At 40.3% G+C, this 22,155-nt stretch overlaps 1 protein-coding gene across 2 annotated transcripts in view; it reads left to right on the top strand.

Moving 5' to 3' along the window:
* Positions 1-22,155, top strand: part of si:dkey-34e4.1 (carboxyl-terminal PDZ ligand of neuronal nitric oxide synthase protein) — a 51,330-nt gene that overhangs the window by 14,241 nt on the left and 14,934 nt on the right. For both annotated transcript variants that reach the window (XM_040000222.1, XM_040000221.1), the window contains exons 3-8: positions 12,686-12,778; positions 12,885-12,943; positions 14,324-14,432; positions 15,085-15,226; positions 16,545-16,717; positions 21,499-21,660. In XM_040000222.1, the coding sequence (XP_039856156.1) occupies positions 12,686-12,778; positions 12,885-12,943; positions 14,324-14,432; positions 15,085-15,226; positions 16,545-16,717; positions 21,499-21,660 (738 nt within the window). The remainder of the gene's footprint in view (positions 1-12,685; positions 12,779-12,884; positions 12,944-14,323; positions 14,433-15,084; positions 15,227-16,544; positions 16,718-21,498; positions 21,661-22,155) is intronic.

Genomic DNA, 22,155 nt, shown 5'->3' on the forward strand with positions numbered 1-22,155 from the left:
TTTGATGCATACTCTATTACATACAGTGCTGAGAGTGTTTTAAACAATAGTCTAAGTCAGTCTACTGGATGATCTCACCATTTGTGAACTGTGAGTTTATCCAGTTTATCATGTCAACATGTATTATCCACAGTAACTGCTAATGCCACTCTGTGATTGGCCAATATAGGTTCATACTTGTCTATTAACAATATCTTTGTCTTACAAAGAACCGTGTTCCTGCGGCATAAGCAGTATAGGTTAAAATACAGATAAAATAAAAACTGTTGTATTTTTAGTGGACTGACTGAAGACAAAAACATCAAGGCTTTCATGTTTTGTGATTTCCTTTACAGATTTTATGTAACAAACTGCTGCAGTGAAAGTTGGAGAAACTGTTTGCTGCATTCATTGTTATCTTCACTAGCATCAAGCCATCAGGGCAGAAGAACTGAATGAATAATGAGGGAAGAGACAGCCCACAAGCTGTATAATGATATGCACTGGAGGCTTTAGCTTATTTTGGGAGCAGAATCTCAATTTCCTAAACTCTGAACTCTTTCATGTTTTCTTGTGCTTCCTTTGAATAATTTGATCCCAGCTGAATTTCTGTGTAATCTTTGACTGGTCTGGTTTCTCACTTTCTCTGCCTGTCTTTGGTGGCTTTTGATAAAGCCTAAGCTCCTTAGATCTTGTTCTTTTTTCATGTCTATTTGTCTCTATTTCCTGTCACCATCACCTAGATTAGGTACATCAGACAAGTGCAGGAACATGTTGTAGCTTTCCAGAATGATCCTGACTCCATTATACCAGCAAGCAATTTCATTCTGCTGACCATCTGTAAAAGAACTTTGGACACAGTCATATCAAATGTCAGTCATATCACCAACCTCTGTCTCTGTTGAAGAGCCAGCTATTTGTGAAAATCTAATTAGATTCCCACAGCAGCCATTGGGGAGCACTTGTGCCCAAACTGAAAAATCCCATGAGTAGATTGCCATGAAACTTGTCTCCAGAGAATAAATCCTTTACTTCTAGTGCCTCGTTAAGCCCAATAAACTTTATATGGAATGCGTCTGCAGTTACTGATTGTCTTTAAAAAACTAGCACAAACATGAATTCACCCAGAAGGCCATCAGTCAGTAATTTACTTCATTTAGCACCATGATCAGATACAAGTGTAATTTTTCCTTTATGGTGGTTGCTCCATCACGTCCCCCAAAGAGCCAATTAGAGCCAATCATTTTTATGCATTCATGCACAAGAACGGTAGAGGGTCTGTTCTGTTTTGGGGGATTTCACTGGCAAATGTCTAGATGTGGTATTTATGAATACTTTATGAATACTTTATGAATGTTGGCTCTCTTTTCCTATTTTTTGCATAGGGGACTTGCTTCTTTAAGGAGCTAAACTAAACTAATATTGCCCCAGATTAGAGCTTGGCAATTGGATATATGAGCTATTTGCAATCAACTGAGTTCATCAGTGTAAGAGTAATGTAGTTCTTCTGAATCTGGTAATATATGGTTAAGTAATGTAGAATGGAGCGCCAGTGTGGAAATCTCAATTCTTGTCTCTGAACAAGTTATCTCAGCGCTTATGCTAAGCAAGCTAGTTACTTGTAGCTCCTGACTGAGCCTGACTGATATATTGGCAAATATTGGTTATATGCCAATATACTGATATTCGCATATATAATGCTGATAAAAAAATAAATAAAAAAGAGAAGTGAAGACGTGGGAGAAACACCCTTCAGCGATTTTATGACAGTTGCATAGTTTGTCCACCAGAGGGGGTTGGAGTCGAGCCAAGGCTGCTGCATTTAGCTTTGCAGCAAAACACCCAAGATTATTTTTTAACTGCACTGTCACATTATCTTAGTAATATGCAATTTTTTCAGGTTTTTGTGTGTCTAAGAAGAAAAAAAACCTTTTGCTAATATATAAATACAGCTGGGCTCTAAACACCATCATACATCACAGATTGTGAGGTTTTAATGACTGCTGGCTTTTTCATGTTTAAACCCCACCGGTTAAATCCCCCAAATTGGTAATGTATTCTTTTACACGACAAACAAGTGTGTATGTGTGTGAGCAGCGTGGGTCCGCTGTAGACTTTCTGGGTAATAAGTGAAAAGGACAGTACAGGAATAGTCCTGGTTATCAGACTGCACACTGCTCATCTCCACTAAGTCCTTTGATTCTGCACAAAAGGCATTCGGTGTATTTGATCTCTTTGATTGCGTCCAATCTTCTGCAGTGTATTACTACTGAAGGACCTCAAAGACTCAGGGCCGCGAAATGAAAACACCAAATAAGATTCCTGATTAATTTAAAGAAATGAATGCAGGCCAGATTCAGTCTCCTCTTTCTCTGTGACTCCACTCGACCCCTGCCATTTGAGTTTGTAGTTACATTCCAGGTATTGTGTGAATCGTACAATGATTTAAACAGTTCACTTAAATATTATTACATACAGTGTTAACCCTGTCTTGTGGAAGGATGCAGTCAGGTTGGAATGAAATTTGCAGACAGCACTAAGCTGACTGTCATCAATCAATGCCATGTGGTGGCACACTTTGCACTGCCTTCTGTTGTCAGACATGTTGTTGCTGGTGTAGTGGGCTGCATGAGAAGCTGTCTCAGTCATAGATTTAAGCTACTCACGTCTGAGCTTCATGAAAGCTCTCACACTCTCTTAAAGCCTCCTCAAGGGGACTTTTTGGGGGATGTTTGCATGTAAGGCACAGATGGTGGGCAACCCTGATTCACAGCCCATGTTTGCCTCCCTAAAACAGGGTTAGCATGTGATTAAGCACTGACCTCAAACCTTGCATTGTTCGAGTAAATGGTTCATCAACTAGTGTTTCCCCAACACCCAAGATGATTTGTTTTTAGCCCAACAAAGAGACAGCACACAGAGAACAACTACTGAAATGATTAGTATCCATTCATCCAGCCATTCTCTTCTGTCTATCCAATTAAGGTTCACAGGGGGGCTGGAGTCTATCCCAGCTGCCATAGGGCGAGAGGTGGGGTCCACCCTGAACAGGTCGCCAGTCTGTTGAAGGGTTTGAAATGAAATGCTTAACAGATTAACAAAAAACTGTTTTACCAGCTATTTTGACAATCAGTTATCAGTTATTCTTAAGATGCTTTATACAGACAATAACAGAGAACACGCCATATGAGCAAGCACTTTCAACTGTGGGAAGGAAAAACTCCCTTTTAACAGGAAGAAGGACTCAGGGACGGGCAGCCAGCAGCCATGAAGGGTTGAGGGGAGACAGGAAAAACTACACACAGTGGAAGAGAGCCAGAGACTAATAATGACTAATTATTAAATACAAAGTAGTGTGTAAACACACAGATTTCTAGAAGGGGAAATCAGAGCCTTATTCAAAAAAATCTAAAAATATCAAAACATTTTTTCTTCTGGGTCTCAGCTTATTTATTTATTTATTTCAAAGCAGATGTCAGACATTACATACACAAGTGTTTATTAGTCAGCCTATAGTACCGAACAAGCTCTGTTACAGTATGGATGTAGATCGCTGATGGTTGCCCCCCTGCACTGGGTGCTAAGGGGATTTTATGGCCTGTGATCTGACAGCGTTCATCCCAGTAATCCTATTACTCTGACTGCTGCTTTGCCAGACTACTGCTTTGGACAGAGTCACACTCAGCATCCCTGTATCAGCCAGATGCCTTCGTTTACCCCCTTTCTGTATGATGCCCTGTTGCCCCAGTGGCTCCACCTGCCATTTCAGACACACAGTTTGGTTTCAGTTTTCATTGGTGCTTTTTTAAACAGAAACACTCCGGCCTAGATGGCGTCTTTATTGTAATATAAACCCCTGGCTAAATCGATCCTGAGTGGTATCCAGACAGCCGTGCGCTTTATAAATGACACAGAGGGCTATTATTTGCATCACTGTTGTCAACCATACCGAGCAGGTAAAATTATCCAACAGATTCAGCTGTTCAGATTCATCATCAGGGCCAGATTTCCTTTCCTTGAGAACTGTGTTTAACTATAAAGAATGAATCATTTTTACCCACACTCTTTGGAATAAGTCTGATTATGACCTTCAAAACACCAACAAGTGTTCATAGTATCACATTTAATGTAGATTATTCCCATAATTTTAACAAAACTGCACAAGTTTCAGACACTGTCACTGTCTCTTAACCTCCTAGGACCTGCGTCCACATATGTGGACATCACATTTTTGGTTATTTAGACCAAAATACTCAATTTTGCTCTACAAGGGCCTGATATCCACTTACGAGGACATTATGCTGCTACTATCCTACTATACTATCCTTATTATTATTTTTCTTAAAAACAAAAATAAGGTAAAAAAAAAAATCTGGTAATTCTTTGATTTTACATTCATTGGGCCCCAATATGCCCAAATATCAAAGAGAAATTAAAAATGCATGTTGTGGAAGAGTTCGGGTCCTAGGAGGTTAATGCAGCACTAGGTACTGAGATGCGTGTTGGTACAGTTCGCCCTCGCTTCCATTTTTCCAGATGTCAAGACATGCCTGATTAATTCCTCTGTTTTACACAACGTGTTAAAGCGCACCTGAAACACAAAGAAGTGTGTAACTCACTCTTTTAAGATAAGGGTTTTTCTAAGTTGTGAAATAACATGAATAACAGCCTCAGCTCCTCGTTCACCTTCAGCCTGTTTCTCATTGAGTGCAAGTGCTTGGCATGCTCAGGTTGTTCCTTTGTATTTCCTCCCTTCCCATGTGACTAACCCCGAGTAGCTGCCGTCAGCGCCCTGGGACTGGCTGTCCTTTCACCGTGCCTGTCAGTGACTCACTCAAGCGTGCGCCCATTCTCACTCCAAGGGCGCCAGCGCTCGAGGAGTGCCTGCCTTGGCCCGCACTGGGGCTTAGCTGCTTCTTCTGACAAGTCTGCCTCAAGTGTAGTTGAATCCTCTCCAAAGGTACTCACATCTCACGTCACGCTCGCTGCTTACCATCCGCGGAAGGTTTTCATCTTGACCTTGCCGCTTTCGTTTCAAACGTAACGACACGATGGCGATCAATCCATGCGCTCCGTTGTATTCGCTTCCCAGACTTTCATTCTTTTCCTCTCCCCCCTGCACAGATGCACGAGCACGAGCTGTGATGGTCAATTCTGTCTGTCAGTCACTGTAAACAGACTTGCAGTGTAAGTAATGAAAGCCATTTATCTAGAAAAGTAACAGCTGGAGGTCCCAGATGGAGCTGGTGGAGAGTCGGGACCAGCTGGTGAAGCCTGTATTCCTGGTAGAAGATTGTCACTAAAGTCCCAAAATAAACATGCTGAGGTCAGGTTAAAGAAGAGTAAATGACGATGAAGCAGCGTAAACAAAGCCCTTCAATCAACACTGTGCCATGTTCTACTGAAGAAAATAAGCTGCAGTTATTTAACAGCCTCCCGTCTTCCGCGTAAGCCCGCTGTCATGGAGGAGCCCCTATTTAGCAGGCCGTTAAGTATTCTGTTTTCTGCTAACACCCGCTCTCTCTTGAGAAAAGACTGCTGCTGCTCACTGGGGGCTGCAAACAGGAGTAATATCATTACACAGTAGAGAGCAGTCAGCACACGCGTTATTTCTCTTCATTTTGTCCCCTCAATTTTTCCAAACACACATATATATCTATATATATAGAGAGAGAGAGATATGTAACATCGCCGGGGTAAAGAAAAATAAAACTCCCCTCCATTTCTGATCTAGGCCAAGGTCGTTTTCCGGGGTAATTGCACCGACACACACATTCCTGCTGACTAACGATGAGACGTGCCAGGAGGTCTGGGCATCTCTGCTATCGTGAGAGTCACTCTGTCCTCCCTGTCTGGCCTCAGGAGTGACCGGCAGCAGCGATTTAAGCTCCACTTTCTGTTCAACTCATGCAGCAAAGTACATTTTCTTCATTTTTAATTGAATTTCGTTTTTTTCCCCAGTAATTTGATTTCCCACCCCTCTTCCAAAAAAATCTTTATTTTCATGTTAAATGTTCAGCTGTTGGGGTAGCTAGTCTGTCTTCCTGCCTCAGTTCTGCTCCCAACAGTCATCTCATTGTACCCTGAATCCAGGAAAAAAAGCAGTGAAATTCCTTGGAACTCCCCAAATCTGGGGAATTATAATGAAGCCGTTGCTAGGTTGCGATCTATAGGGCCTATTGTGGATTCCTGTATGGATTCAATGGTACAACGGGGAGCATGAGTGACCCACAATGCACCTCGCATTCCACTGCTTTTCAGGATTGCTGAAAGCGGGGAGGGGTTGTGAGTGGGAGTCGGGGGTGCGCCCTTCTCATTCCATGATTTTTATTTGCCCAACCTAAAACCCTCCTCATTTATTCATTCTTAAAATGTCCATTAACATCAAGCAGGAGGGGGAAAAATGTCCTTTTCCAACCTCTCATTTTAATTTTCTCAGAAGCCAGAATTTGAAACATGAATCGAGTAATGTTAACTGTAGGACTCGTGGCCTTTCATTTAGGTTGCTGGCAGGTACCATTTGGGACCCGGAGGTTTATTTACAGTATCTGCAGTGTAATTACTTCCACATAATGACTGGGAGCTCTGTTCTTTGCTCTGCAGCCTCTCAAGAAAAAAGGGATATCAGTCACATCTTTGTCTCTTTTTCGTCTTTATATATGTACAGTAAGAATACTAAGAATAGAAAGATTACTGATCACATTCAGGGTGAAAATGGGCGTTACTTGTATACAAACACTATCTGAATTCTCCCATGATCACCATACAGGGTTAATTTAGGTAGCAGGGTCTATAATATTATAATGTTTCTGATATCTGTATTTAAGGTAATCTAATGGTGTAATGGAGATTTTTAGCATGTAGCATGGTAACATTTGCTCATTAACATTGAACTAAAGGTGCACCTGACTGTCCAGGCCAGTCAAAGTCCTGGCTAGTCAAAGTCTAGCAGATATTTCAGTGATAAAATGTAGCGTCACAGTGACGCTCGAGGCAAAATTAGGAAAGGTAACAGGATTTGTCTTTTGGACATGAATGTCAAAGCTGCTGTAATCCATCCACTAGCTACTGAGATATTTCAGTCTGGGACAAAGTCGTGCACTAACATTGCAGGCCTTAAAACCACATGAATAGATAGTCTTACATATTAAAGCTATTTTCCAAAGTTTTAGTATCATTCTGAGGGCATTGCAGTTTGTCAGATAAACAATCTCAAGTATCTGATCTGGCTGCGGCTCTCATTGCCTTGAAGCTATTAAATATTTAATTACTCACAAATTGAAAATGCTCTGTAACCTTTTTTTTTGTCTTGCCTTCTTATACTTTCCTAATAAAAAGTGATTGATCTCTCTCCTTTGGTTTAATCTTCCTCTGTGTTTCTCTGTTGTAAAATAGCTAGCTCAAAACAAAATATAACAGTGATCTGAAATGTTCTACTGAGAGTGAGTTTTCCCTTCCTCGTTTTGTGCACATAGCAACTTCCATCACTATTCTGTCTGACACTTTCATAATAGATTGCAGAGAGGAAACGCTGACTGGAATTTGTTACGCTGTCTGGGAAGACTGATGAGTCTGAAGGCTTAAATGCTCACATCCAGGCTGAGAACGGTCTGAAGTAAATGCTCTCAGTATGTTCGCCTTGAGCTTTTACATTGCTGTAGTACTGCAACACTCGCTGTCAGCATTGCAACTAAAGTTTTATGGTTAAAACCTAAGTCTTTGAAGGGAGATTTTTAGCTCATGTGCCTTTGCATGTCTGTTCAGTCTTCATTAGTCATGCACCTTTCATTACATTTCAGATCTTATTCCTCTCACGTGAGCCTGTAAATCTGGTTACCTAAATTTCTCTAAACTAATTCAGAAAGTTTCAGCATCCGTAGCAGCGCGCTAAAGTGAACTAAGCTCTTCTCTGGAATATCCTGAGGGTTTTCAGAGCTGACATATGCTACGGCTTAGTGCATCTTGTGTCATGAGCTTTTAATTGTTTGTGCTGATGTCAATACCGGGAAAACCATAACAATGCAAGTGCATTAAAAAGCCTTAATATTTCAAAACACTTTGCACTTAAGCAAAGAAAATATAAAAATTTCATACTTTGGATGAAGTTGCAAAATCCCACTTTGCTTCACCATAATTCTGGCATAAACTGTGAATTATAAATGAGCTGTGTGAGTGTTCTCACATCCTTGTGCAAGTACAGTATAAAGGTAGTTTCGTGTCTCCTGTTTTGGTATTTATTAGACCTCACAGTGTAGATCAATGTATGGAGGATATTTTTGTTCTATTTTGTATTCCTCTGTCTTACATTAGATTGGTGTTGCAGATTTTTGTTAGGCTTTGGAACTGTTAGTTAGTGTTAGTACTTAGGTAATTCAATTTTCAGTTCAATTCAATTTTATTTATATAGTATTTATATAGGCTGCTATCATGACCGGTTGGGGGTGAAGGGAGGAAGGCAGGACAAAAAATACTTGGAAGAGTGTCAGAGATTAATAATAACTAATAGCTCGCAAGCTAAAGTATTTTAGTCATTGTCATAGCAGTTGTGTTGTTTAGGTTTTAATTTCTGGTTTATGACCAGACACTAGCCTCATGATGCTAAAGTATGACTGTGATGCTAGTTTGCTGCATGCTAGTATTTAGCTCAAAGCACCTCTATGACTGTGACAGTCCTCTTTTTTTTTGGTCTCTGTTTTTTTTTATTCCTCAGTCTTACATTAGAAATCTGTTGCAGATAATCTGTTTGGTCTTGGAGCCCCAAAAATCTTTCAGAAGTTAATTCTGTTACTTTCAGGACTTACGTTTAGCTTGTAAGCTAAATTGCTTTAATCATTGTCATAGTAGTTGTATAGTGTAGTCTGTATGTATACTATCTTGCTGATAGTTATTTTTTACACAGCGTGGCTCTCAAAAAATAAAGAAATGATTTAAATTCTGGTTTATGACCAAACACTAGCCTTGTGATGCCAAAATATGACAGTAAACACCAAGAATGCATGCTAGTTTTTTTTTCTCATGTGGTGAATTTGCCCTGTAGAGTCTATTATTTCTTGCATGCTCCATTTGCCTGTCACTTTGTTGCTGGAACGTGAAAGTGAATTTCCCCAACGAGGGACAATAAAGAATATTTCTATTCTATTCTAGTATTTAGCTGAAAGCACTGCTATGGCTGTGACGGTACTCTTTTTTTGAATCCTGACTAGAATTTCTTTCTGTTTCTGCAGTGCATTTCTCTGTCCTCTTCCACTTTAAAGACCTATTCTCTGTTTAATCAGCTCTCTCAGGACTCCTTTCTGTATAATTAGAGACTGAAACTTTAATCACCATGGATCCAGGGCTGAGAGAGCAGGGCAAATAGACACAAGCAGAAAATCATCACGAAAGACAGTACATAAACACGGAAACGGGTGACAAAAATGACTTCATCGAGTCACAACAGTTATTTACTCTGTCTTTGGAGACATTCAGAGTGTGAATATATATAAGGTTAAAATACAACACAGATGTGACTCAGAATCATATCTGGTAGGTCTTGAATTCATAAGGCTCAGCTAATTGCTATTTACTACCATTGTGTAGCTGAATTAAAAGGTCACAATTTCCGGGGGGTCCTTACGTAACAACGGTTGTCTCTTAACCTCCTTTCCGGTTGTCTCTTTGTATCTGCTCGCCTCTCCTCCTATGTTCTCTCTTCCATTTTATAGGCTTCTTACCCTTCTTTGTCTCTATACTTTTATTCACATTTATTTTGCATGCCAACATCTTATATTCTCTTCTCTTCCATTCTTTTTACTCATTCAACGAACTGAAGTATAATCACATTTGCAATATAATATAGAAAATTTACTTTTGTCAGACAAATTTTTTGCTGAGATTTAGAAGAAAATATATGAATCTGACTGCATTTGGATACCTGAGTGTTTGCCACTATGTTATAATTATATTAAATCTAATGAAAACATTGGGACAGAGTTTTCCAAATCTAAACCTTTCATCAGTTTTACAGATATACAGAAGAAGAGAGTCCACATTTTAAAGCCACTTAATCTGTTCTGTGCATTCTGGTTTTTTAGTGCGTTTTTCATTTCAGTGAGACATCATGTGCAGCTTTCCAATTTTCCACAATTAAATGTTTATTTCCATTGTTGTAATAATTTTTTTTTTTTTTTGAAATAGCGTTGTCCTGACTCATTGTTCAGAAAGTCAGGTAATGAGGTACTTTGCACTGTTTTCCTCGTATAAGCATTATATTTTGTTTTGCGAATGCTGGCATTGCTGTTGTGAAATGAACTTTTTACCACAGGCTAAAATGTTTACAGTGACTAATGTTAAATAAAGTTCTTAAAGTAATGTAGTGGAACTAATGTTATAGCTTGTAGTCTTTAGTAGGCTACTCACCAATCAAGCTAACATTTTGAATCTGTGTTCCGCTAACAAACTAGAATGCTACTATTTTACATACACAGTCTATAACAAACCATGTCAGCGCTTTAAAATGATCTTTTAATATTGTCAATTACATTTTAATAAAGTTTAAGTACACAGGATTATTTTTTTAGCCTTACTGAATTGGGTATTGAGGTAGTACCAAACAATTGGTACCATAAAAGTGACCACAGCACATTTAAATGGTAAATGGCCTGTATTTATATAGCGCTTTTACTAGTCCCTAAGGACCCCAAAGCACTTTACATATCCAGTCATCCACCCATTCACACACTGGTGATGGCAAGCTACATTATAGCCACAGCCACCCTGGGGCGCACTGACAGAGGCGAGGCTGCCGGACACTGGCGTCACCGGGCCCTCTGACCACCACCAGTAGGCAACGGGTGAAGTGTCTTGCCCAAGGACACAACGACCGAGACTGTCAGAGCTGGGGCTCGAACCGGCAACCTTCCGATTACAAGGCGAACTCCCAACTCTTGAGCCACGATCGCCCCACATATTTAACACATATTTAGTTGAATTATTTGGAATTGTGTGAAAAATATATAAAAAAAAAGTGTGTGTGTGTGTGTATATATATGTACATATACACATAATAAAATAACTGTATAACTGGGGGGAAAGTGTTTATTTTTTGTACTTTGGTTTTGGTACAACTAGATAAGCAACTTCAATGATGCTGAAGGCTTTTTTTATATTAAGATGGAGGAAGGGGAGCTGTGGAAGTTGTTTAAGTTGAGCTGAGTTGAGTTTTCTATGCTAATCACAATCATGTTCAACTCCAATCAACTCCAGGCCTCGAGGGCCGGTGTTCCTGCAGGTTTTAGATGTGTCCTTGAACCAACACAGCTGATTTAAATGGCTAAATTAGCTCCTCAACATGTCCTGAAGTTCTCCAGAGGCCTGGTAACGAACTAATCATGTGATTCAGGTGTGTTGACCCAAGGTGAGATCTAAAACCTGCAGGACACCGGCCCTCGAGGCCTGGAATTGCCCTCCCCTGTTCTAGATAGTAAGGTCTCAACATTTCCCCTCTGCAGCTGAATTTCATCTCATATTGCAGGCATATGTTACCAAATATAGTCCACAAAATATAGGCATTTTGGGACATGAAAGATGGATGTTTCCTGCGGCCTCACTGTAAGCCATTATAGCTGGTAGCTCACAAGAGTTGCTTCTTATTTATAACTGATCTGAGTCGACAGGCCAGACTTGCTAACTTCCTCGGCAGAGTGCCTGGCCAGCTGATGAGGTGGAAATGTGTTAGTCACTCTGTGCAGACACAGCTGTTGTGTACTTCTCAGCTAACAGAATGGAGACAAACCCATACCCGAGGCCTTGTACTTAAATGGTGTTTAATTTAGTAGGATAGTTTGTGTTCCAAGAAGAGATGTGGTTCAGCTCTGCAAGGCCACAGTCTTTATAACACGATACTCGATGTACTCGACTTGCATTGCAGCTGAGGGGCTGTTTTGTCTGTCTCTGAGAGCTTTGGCGAAGTGTTTTTTTTCTTGGCTACAAATGTTTATCGGACTTGATCAGAATTCTTATTGCAAACTGCCAAGCCATTAAAAATGCTGATAAATTAAAGTGCACTGCCGTTTTTGTTTTAATGCTGATAGATTGTTCTCTTAATGCTGCCACCCTGCCAAAGCAAGACATCTCTCACTGCAGTGAAGAACTGGAGTTGTTGGTATATGTGTGCGATGCGACTGTATAACAAGTATGAAACACAATGTCAGAGTGAATTTTAAGTGAAATACAGCAACCAAAATCCCTCTAATCACGTTCAGTGTTGGGTTTGATACTTGTTATACAGTCGCATCGCATAACAAGTATGAAACACAATGTCAGAGTGAATTTTAAGTGAAATACAGCAACCAAAATCCCTCTAATCACGTTCAGTGTTGGGTTTGAGCACGTGATTGACTGATTCGGTAGATGCAGTAATGAGCAGCTGAACAGGTGTATGTAAAAAGTGACTGGTGAATGTAGTTTCTAAGCATTTTTCCAAACGTATCTGATTTCATCCTGCACGTGTTTTCAGATAATCATCTGCAAGCAAACAGATGGAATTAGGAAACTGCTATAAAAGACTTATTTTCTATGATCATTCACTATTGTGCAGTCTAATTCTTACTTAGTTAAAGCTCCACTACTGCAGCAGTCACATTTCTATCCTGCAGAAAAGATAAGATGCTCTTTATGTATGCATGATTAATATTCCGATCTACTTTTTTTTCATTTACTTTCCCAGTACGAATTCAAGGCCAAGAACATCAAGAAGAAAAAGGTCAGCATCGTGGTGTCTGTGGACGGGGTCAAGGTGATGCTAAGGAAGAAACAGAAGGCAAGCTACCAGAATCCAAAATGACCGTTTTCTCCTGGATTCAGAAATGAACCACCACCACGAGAATATTAGAACTGAGATATAAGCTCTTTCTTTTCATTCACAGAGAAAGGAATGGACATGGGATGAGAGCAAAATGCTGATCATGCACGATCCAATATACAGGTCAGTGCACCTCTCGAAACAAGTTCATATCTTCATATATAAACAAGCAATAACGTCTCATCTTCCCTTTTTCGGTTATAGACTCAGAGGATAAAGCTGTCTGATATTCAGCACAGTCTGTTCTTTGCTCTCTGCATCTTGATGTATGCTTTACCCAAAGTAATTGCTTTGAGTAGACTACAGGTTATACAGTGTACCCCTCTAAGTGGATATTTTGTCCTTTACTGCGGGCCCAGTGGATGTAGCTTTTGCATGCTTTACATGTCCTCACGTGTACGTTGCTATACATAATGGGTGGCTATATATGGAAAACGAGGCTACATTCATAATACATAGGGGACAGCTTATGCATGCACTGTAGTTAGTGAAGCATGTTTCTGTCATTGTTTATTTTTTTTTTTTAGTCAAACAGTCACCAGTTGACAAGGTGAAGATGTCACCTGCTCCCAAGCGATTTAACTCTAACGTGTCAAAATTGTACTGCATATCAGATGCTAGTAGGAGCAAGGTTTGTGTGCAGTCAGAGATTTGTGTGCAAGTTGATGTAAATTATGGATAAATCTGTGGGAGGATCTCATTGGGCAGAACCACGCCTCACCAAGGGTCTTAGTGATGTTCAATGTAATTATCCTTTCTGTGTGTGTAAGTGTGCTTTTTGAGCAGTAGGTCGTTATAACTTGTTTGCCTGCTTCCCAGTGGAGACATTTGACAGTAGAGGAGCTAGAAACAGATGAAACATTGACCTGTGCCAGTTTACTGTACTGGCAGTAGTGTAGTATCAACCACGACATAATGTCTGTACAGTATAAGCCACAGTAGTGTAGTACAGTAGCAGGTGTCTTTGAAAAAGCACTTTGAGCACAGTATTGCTCTTTTACTTGATTCTGAAGAAGGTGAATTATTTGTGCTTCATTAATGGCTCCACACCCTCATGATATAGGATTTTAAGACCGATAACAAAGCCAATGTTCTGCGATCACGTTAAAGCCACTAATATTTTTTCTTTTAGAAAAAAAAAGTCCCTTTCAGTTGTTATGTGTAGTTATTTATTAATTCATTTATTAACTTATTTATGCTCTGCCTGGCTCTGCTGATTGTTTGTGACACTCCAAACACACGTCGCCAGTGGGGAAGTTGCAAAGTGCCCTCCGGTGGACAAACTATGCAACATCAACACAGACAAAGTAGTTGAACGGTGTTTCTCCTGTCTCTTTTTCAGCCATAATAAACGCCAATACTGAATTATTTGCAGATAAGCAAAAGGCAAATATCCTGGCGCTGCTAAATCAGTGGGGCTCTACTAATTTATTTGCTATTAGATACAAATGCCTAATATTAAAAGGCAAGAGAGGTTTTTTAAATCAGCTGTCGTGTTTTCAGGATTTTCTACGTATCACATGACTCCCAGGACTTAAAGATCTTCAGCTACATTGCAAGAGATGGCTCCAGTAATTCCTTCAGATGCAACGTCTTCAAGTCAAAGAAGAAGGTACAGTTTGACTGGCTCACACGTCTTCTAACCAGACTCGTGAAAAGCTTATTATGGGTCTCCGCTATGTCCACTATGATAGTTACAGCCATTTGAAGTTAGGGCCAGCAGAGCTTGGTTACAGGGGCATAGCCGCCTTTAGAGGCAGAAGAAAGAAAACAGTGTGCAGAAGACATCAGGTCTGGTAGTTTAGTATTCTGTGATTTTCACTTTGCTGTTTTCATTCTGATGATATCAGCTCTGTTATTCGATATTTGGTTTTAAATTTGATTTAAGATTCAATTTGTAGTGGCTTATTTAATATTCGGTGGCTTACCAGATCCACAGCATGCTGTGAATACAGAACAGATGCACTCAAGGACAAAGATTACAGCTGCATATTTGAGACGAGGATCTCTTTACCTTTCCCCATTTTAGGTTCTTTTTATATGTCCGCAGTTTTTTGCAAGTTACTGCTGCTCTGGTTTTTACATCAGTCATGAAAATTGTGCCACAAAGGGGATTTTGTTTTTGTCCAATTCATAAAATGTCAAAATTACTAATAGTTCATATTTAAAACTCATATTAGGCTGATCAGTGTAACTGACTTATTGTGCTGTACTTCTGCTCTAAGCATTGATTTCTATCACAATGTTCCTCTTTTCTGTGGCAGACACAGGCCATGCGTATCGTGCGAACAGTAGGTCAGGCGTTTGAGGTGTGCCACAAGCTCAGCCTGCAGCACGCCGAGCAGGACGCTGACGGGCAGGCTGACGGAGAAAGTGACAAGTCAACAGAGGAGCCCAGCAGCCACGGTGAGGACAACATGATGAGATTTACTAATTTTTGTGATCCATGCACAATTCTGTCAGTTCTAATTCAGCTTACTATCTACACGTTTATTTATTTATTATAATAAATATGACATTAAAATGGAGCAGCACTGTTACCTCACAGCAAGATGTTCCTGGGCTCAAATGGCCATGGACACTCCGTGTTTGGGTTATCTCAGAGCACTCCGGCTTCCTCCCAAGACATGCAGTTAGTGAGGTTAGGTTAACTGATGATTCTAAATTGCCCATAGGGCTACAGGTGAGTACTAATAGTTGTCTCTCTCTGTGTTAGCCCTGCACCAGATTGGCGACCTGTCCAGGGTGTACCCCGCGCTTGCCCTATTGCACCTGATCTAAATGCTATAATATACAGTTGGTGCAAAATTTCCATAAAAACATCAAGAGAAAACTGAAAATATTATTACGGTTTTACTTAAGCTTACACTTGATTGAGATGGAGATGTTGATATATACATAGAAGTAGAGGAAGGTCGGAAAAGTCATCAGTTTGGCAAGTTTCTGGTCATAAACCAAAGCTGGGTGACATGAAAAATCAGGAGATTGCCAGCATAATCAGCATTAGTGCTTAGGATTTTCTGGACACATGTCTGTTTGTGTATATTGTGGACTACAGTGTATGTTTTTAAGGACTTTAAAGAACATAGATTTTTTTTAAAGGCAAGCTTAAAAATAAGAAAAGAAACCATTCCACGTTAAATCTGGTGAACACTGGAAAAGTGAGTATTTATGAGCGACATTGGTCACTTAGGTTTGACTTTGCCTTTCTTCAGTCTGATTACATGCTTTTTCATGGCATAAATTGAACGGTCAAATCTCACCATCCGATTCATTTAGAACGGTGATTGAATGGTAACAGGCACATGACTGGTTACACCGGGATGTAAATGAATCTAAGGAACAACATTAAGATAATATGTAGTGTTTGAGTGTTTTCCAAGGCCTCGTGCTGAGTACAGTTTGTGTAGGTAGGATGGGGGAAGCAGTGGGAAAGATTCCCATGATTACAGCTTTCAGGGTACTGGAGAAAAAAAAACTGGGTGATTGCCAGTGTTGCATGTAATGAGGGTAATTTTCAAAGTGACTGAAATGTTATCTGACATAAGAGAGCTATTCATGATGTGTGTGCTTGAAATAGCATTATTATAGAGTTATATACATTAGGGCCGTGTTTGTTTGATAGGCGCTTGTTCAGTAAATGACTCTTTAAGTTGGACATGTGAGAGAACATCTAGCATGTACCAGATGTGGAGATGATCCATTTTTGTGTATTCCTCTACAGGTCGCACACTGACGGGGGCAGAGCGAGGGGAAGATGAGCAGGACAGCAAACATGAGGGACGACGAGGAGGAGAAGATCCTGCAGCTGGCAGCTCTCTGTGTGAGAAGGCAGTGAGCGAAATTCTCCAGAGCTTGGCTGAACTCAACGTCGTCAAGCCTGGACAGACCATCATGGTAAGATACTGTAAGACAAAGCTGGAACAGGTTTGACATATCAGGTACATGAACATACAGAAACATGTTGTTTTATTATTCATGAAGCTCAGGATATTTCACCTAATACACAGGTTTTTATTTTATGATATATTTCCCTTTCTGAAAAGCCATCAGTCTTACTCTGTATTGCACACAGAAGTTATGGTAACATTTTGTATGTCACCATCTTATTTATTTTTCAAACTCACACGATTACATTTGGACAACACGTTAGAGCTGGAAGGGTTTATTTCCCATTTCCAGCATTAAGAGAATGAAATAAATTCCAGCCGAACAGCCTCGTTCACATACAGTCTACTGCAATAAGTGGACGCATACATTCATTTGATTACTGTAGAGAGGCAGTTTTTGTTGTTTTATTGGAGGTAAGGTAAGATGAGCATGGGAGCCAGTCGATGGTATCGGTTCCTTCATCCTCCAGAAACGTGCATATTTTTGCCACATGAAGCCCAGCATTGTCAGGTGGAGCCCAGAACTCATTGCACCAACACAGGGTCTCATGATGGATCCAAGGATTTTATCCCAATACCTAATGACAGTCAGAGTGCCGTTACATAGTCTGTAGCGGTGTATGCATCCCTCCATGGATATGCCTCCTCAGAGCATCACTGACGCACCACCAAACCAGTCAGGCAGATAACATAACATCCATGGCTTATCCAGACCCTTTCATGTTTGTCACATGTACTCTGGGTGAACCTGCTGCCATCTATGAAAAGCACAGGGTACTAGTTTTAGCTCCAATTCTGATATTTCATGACAACTGCCAGTCGGGCTCCATGGTGTCAGGCAGTGAACACAGGGCCCACTAGAGGATGACAGGCCCTCAGGTCACCCTCGTGAATACTATTTCTGATTGTTTGGTCAGAGACATTCATGCTGGTTGTCATTTTGTAGCTCTGGCAGTTCTCATCCTTTTACTCCTTACACAAAGGAGCAGATACCTGTCCTGCTGATGGGTTAAGGACCTTCTACAGCGCTGTCCAGCTCTACTACAGCAATTGTCTGTCTCCAGGAATCTCCTCCATGCTATTGAGACCGTGCTGGGGGACAGCAAACCTTTTGGCAATGGCACGTGTTGATGTTGAATCCTGGAGGAGTTAGACTCATGCTACCATTTCAATGGCCTCCACCTACAAAACAGTCAACAATATAAAGCGCCTTGAGGCGACTGCTGTTGTGATTTGGCGCTATATAAATAAAATTGAATTGAATTGAATTGAATACAAAACCATTTCTGTTTTGTGTCCCATTGTTCCCCCTCTGTCGATAATTTCATTAACACCAAAGCAGCTGAAACTGATCAACACCCCCCTAACTCACCTGATCCATATCCCACAAATTAACCGACTTGATGCTGTACTCTGATTAAAAATTCCCCTTTCAATTTAATGCAACAATGAGAAACAAGCTAAAAAAAAAACTGCCTTAATTGGCATCATTCATAAGCACAATCTCAGTTATAACAAAAAGTCTGTTTGTTTTGAAAAATCACACAAAGAAGCAGCACAAGCCAGGTCTTACTTACGGAGAGTACAGGGACTATTTCCCAAGTACTTCTATGAAAGCGTACTAACTCTTTAACTATGCCAGTATTTTTATTAAACTTGACATCCCTTACACTGCAGTTTCACATTCACAAACTTGGACTATAAATGCCCGTGTTTTATACGGGAGTATATATTTCCACCACATTTTCCATGTGGAAGCTCCTGTTTTATTTCTGACACTGGCTGTAGGGGTGACGCAGGAGCTTTCACACTGTAATGATGACTTTCATTTTTGCATCAAACAGCTTCTACCTTTGTAGCTGCAGGGCATCAACTCTGATTCATTGCTTTGGCTCTAGTGGTGTTTTGATACTATAATCTAGGCATATCACTGCCAAATGGCTCATTGAACTAAGTAAGTACAGTATAGTGCTTTCTCATCTACTGCAGTACCTGACCACATCACTGACTGCAGCTCTTCATGACTAATAAAAGATGCTATTTGGCAGCCTATTGTAGACATAAAATAACCTGATAACTCTTGCATGAGGTGGGAAATAATAGATTTTGGTTAGATTGTGTTTAACATGTGGCAGAGCTTGAATCGCTGTGAAATTAAAAGCTGACAATGATCTTTCTTTATGGTTTTGAGAGCAATAGGAGGAAAAGATGCAAAGGCTTTGGTGTGTTCTGATGTCTTGCTTTTGGATTTGTCACCAGGACCAAGTGTGGCAGGCACAGTTGTTATCATGCTACTAAAAGAGGGAGAGTGCAATAGGAGCGAGGAACCTGAATATTTTTGCTGGCTGGGTAAGGGGGACACTTAATCCCAAAAACCCAGCGTGTTCCCTTTGATTTTCTGAGAAACGCCACCGTAATCCCATTGAGGGGTTCGCCAACATCTGCACCATGAAGATAAGCAAGGAGGGAATAAGAGAGAGTGAGCAGCTAGTAAAAAAATAGATGAGGGAAGGAATAATGAGAGATATTGGATATCAGGAAAGATGTAAAGTAAAGCTGACAAAGGGACTGGCTGTATTTGAATGCCAGGATGATAACACTCACCACATGGGTGGGAAAGAAATGAACAGAAATGCCCCTGACACCATCTGAAGTGTTAAATCAGCTTGCTTTTTCGAGTGTATTTTTTGTTAGACAACTACTAACACTGATTTTCATCAGTTGGAAGCTTTTTCATAACTTTTTTTAAGCTAATAATGTACGTTTAAAATGTTATTACCTTAAAAAAGTCTTCCTTAACTAGAATTCTTAAGCAAGTGAAGAGTGAAACATTTGTTGCCCAATAGGCTGTATATAAAAGATGGACATGGCCACTGTGATCTCCTACTGATTTGTAGACTACCATTTTACTTATAGTTTGTCATCTTATGCCTCAGTCACACAGGCCTAGAGACGAGTCAGGGACCCTCTGACAACCTCTGGTCACTGGTGAAAAATGTGTATTCCCCAACTGGTTTGAGAGTGGTTGCTGGCTATTGCTTTGAAATTGCTTATAAAGGGGGCACTGGATTAAAAAGCTCTTTGTGGTTGCTAACACTTTGTTGCCTGTAGTTCGTATGAAAGAAAGCTTGTCTGCAGGCGGTAGTGAAACCCACGCTGTTTGACACAAACCTCTTCAGAGTAAAAGTTGTGCCCAGCTTTTACTTTCAAGGCCAACGTTTTCCATTTCTAGTTTGTGTTGCACGTTTACCAGTATCTGCTCGTAGAGCAGTTAGCAAGTGTTTGTAGACATGCAAACTTACATCCAAACCATGGGTAACTGCGGCAAACAGCTACCAAACAACCAAAGATATCACAGAGAATTTTTCAGCACAGCACTTTGTACCTCTTTGACACCAATTTCATCTACCAAGTACCAACAGCTTCCAGCAACTGTTTGCCTACTGGCAGGGGATGGGTCACTGACTGGTTGTAGGCCTATGCAAATAGAGTTTTAGCAATCAGTTTCACAGTGTCTGCCATCAGCCTCTTACCATTTGATATGTTTTTCCTCTGAGTCTGTGAAACCAGGGCCTTATGTCGCCATCTTGTTTTTTGGTTTGCTTGTTTGCCTCTATTTGAACAAAAGAGTTGCAAAGGTGATGCGCTCTAGCTCTAGCTAGCTAACTTCCCGTGTCCCGTGTTAACTATGATGATTCAAATTTTAATTAGCCAAAAAACAGGCTGTAAACAAAATTTATTTTTTGTTGTGCATTTTGTTGGTTACTGGTTACTAAGGTGCCGGCCATAGCCTATCCCAGTGGTGGCTTGAAGCATGTGACATTGTTTTTATTAATTCCCATCAACTTCAAAAATAGCAAGGATGTTAGAGACTAAAATGGAAAGCTCTTGTGTAAAATGAACAAAATGGTGTGTTCATAAAGTTATGATCACTATAGTTTGTTGCTCATAGTTGATTAAAAATGTGGTAAAGCAGACTTGCTATGTGTCAGTGTCAGAACTTGTGAGAGCAACATTAGATACATTGATACATTAGAGCTAAAACCTCATCTTTAATGTAATACCAGTGAGCTGCCTCTCATAAAAATCTGCCTGAACTTGAAAGTACATTACAGTGTTCTGCCCGCCCTCTAGTGGTGAGATGTGGCATTTTCTTTTCATTTCATTTCATTTTAGTAATAATAAGTGGTGTAATTATACACATATAAATCTTGTGTTTTATATGTTTTATATGTATGTTCTGTCATGAAACCATCACCACACATACAGACACACACACAACCTCCATTTCTTGATGACTGCAAATACCCCAGATGCAGAAACCCACAACCTATCTGCCCTTCTTACTGTGCAAGGCAGGAGGGGAAGTGAAAAGCTGCTTAAGGAATGCCCTATATCTCCAGGAAATTTTTATGCTACCAGAGATCATCTGGAAAATCGTTAAAAATGTGTTATAGGACAGATGGAGGCAGGATGGAAGGAAATGAGAAGATCATATGGTAATGAGCATATAGCTTATAGAAGTGGCATTACAGCAGGGGCCCCTCGGGAGCTCAGTGGATGACTATCTTGGTCTTGGGGACAGAACAGGAAAGTCTATATCCCGCTAGTATGGTAATTGCATTAATCTGTCCAAGGTCTATAAATAGGTCATGTTATGCAGCTAGGACATGCAGCTAGCAGCTCCGTGGGTTCTGAAGGCTCAAACCTCATACCTTCGTCCCAAGCCAGCCTGTTTTCATCAATAAGTGTGTTTTTTTTCTCTCCGTGTTGTTTGTCTGGGGTTAGGACTTCGATCGAAGGTCCCTCTTCACTGTGACATCCCAAGGCATTACTCCCAGCAGCCCTTGCTCTCCTTCTATTACTCCGCTGGCATCACAGCACTACCTGCAGCTTCTTCAGCAGCAGCTGCAGCAGCAGCAGCAGCACACACACGTGGCTGTTGCTCAGGTAAGAATCATATACACACAGTATTACAGGGTGTACAGCATTAGACACATACACAAAAATCCCAAAGTACAGAATACTTTTTAATCCTCTGCTGTACATGTAATAAAAATACAGATGCAGAGCTTTATGATGAGATTCACTGTAACTGGACTTAGCTGCACGTCAGATATTAAGTGGTAAATGTCTCTATTCACACTTCATAAATAACTAACATTTAAAAAATATTCTTTTATGTTTTTTTATTATCGTCTTCTACCAGCAGGATTTCAGATTATTAGAGGCACTTTGAAGATGGCATTTCATTACTCAGAATTAAAATAAATGATTTTTGCTATTGCCAGTAACTTTTTAGGTTGATCCTGGCTCATGCTGTGAATTTGCCTAATGGCAAAAATGACTAAACTTCCTTTGGCCTATTTAGAAACGTACATGGATAATGCACAAAAATAAGGTAGACTTTTCTCTGCTTCACCCCAGAGCACATTCCGAATTTGC

The sequence above is a fragment of the Simochromis diagramma genome, unplaced genomic scaffold (genome assembly GCF_900408965.1).
Source record: "Simochromis diagramma unplaced genomic scaffold, fSimDia1.1 OVJJ01000596.1, whole genome shotgun sequence".
Lineage (NCBI taxonomy): Eukaryota > Metazoa > Chordata > Actinopteri > Cichliformes > Cichlidae > Simochromis > Simochromis diagramma.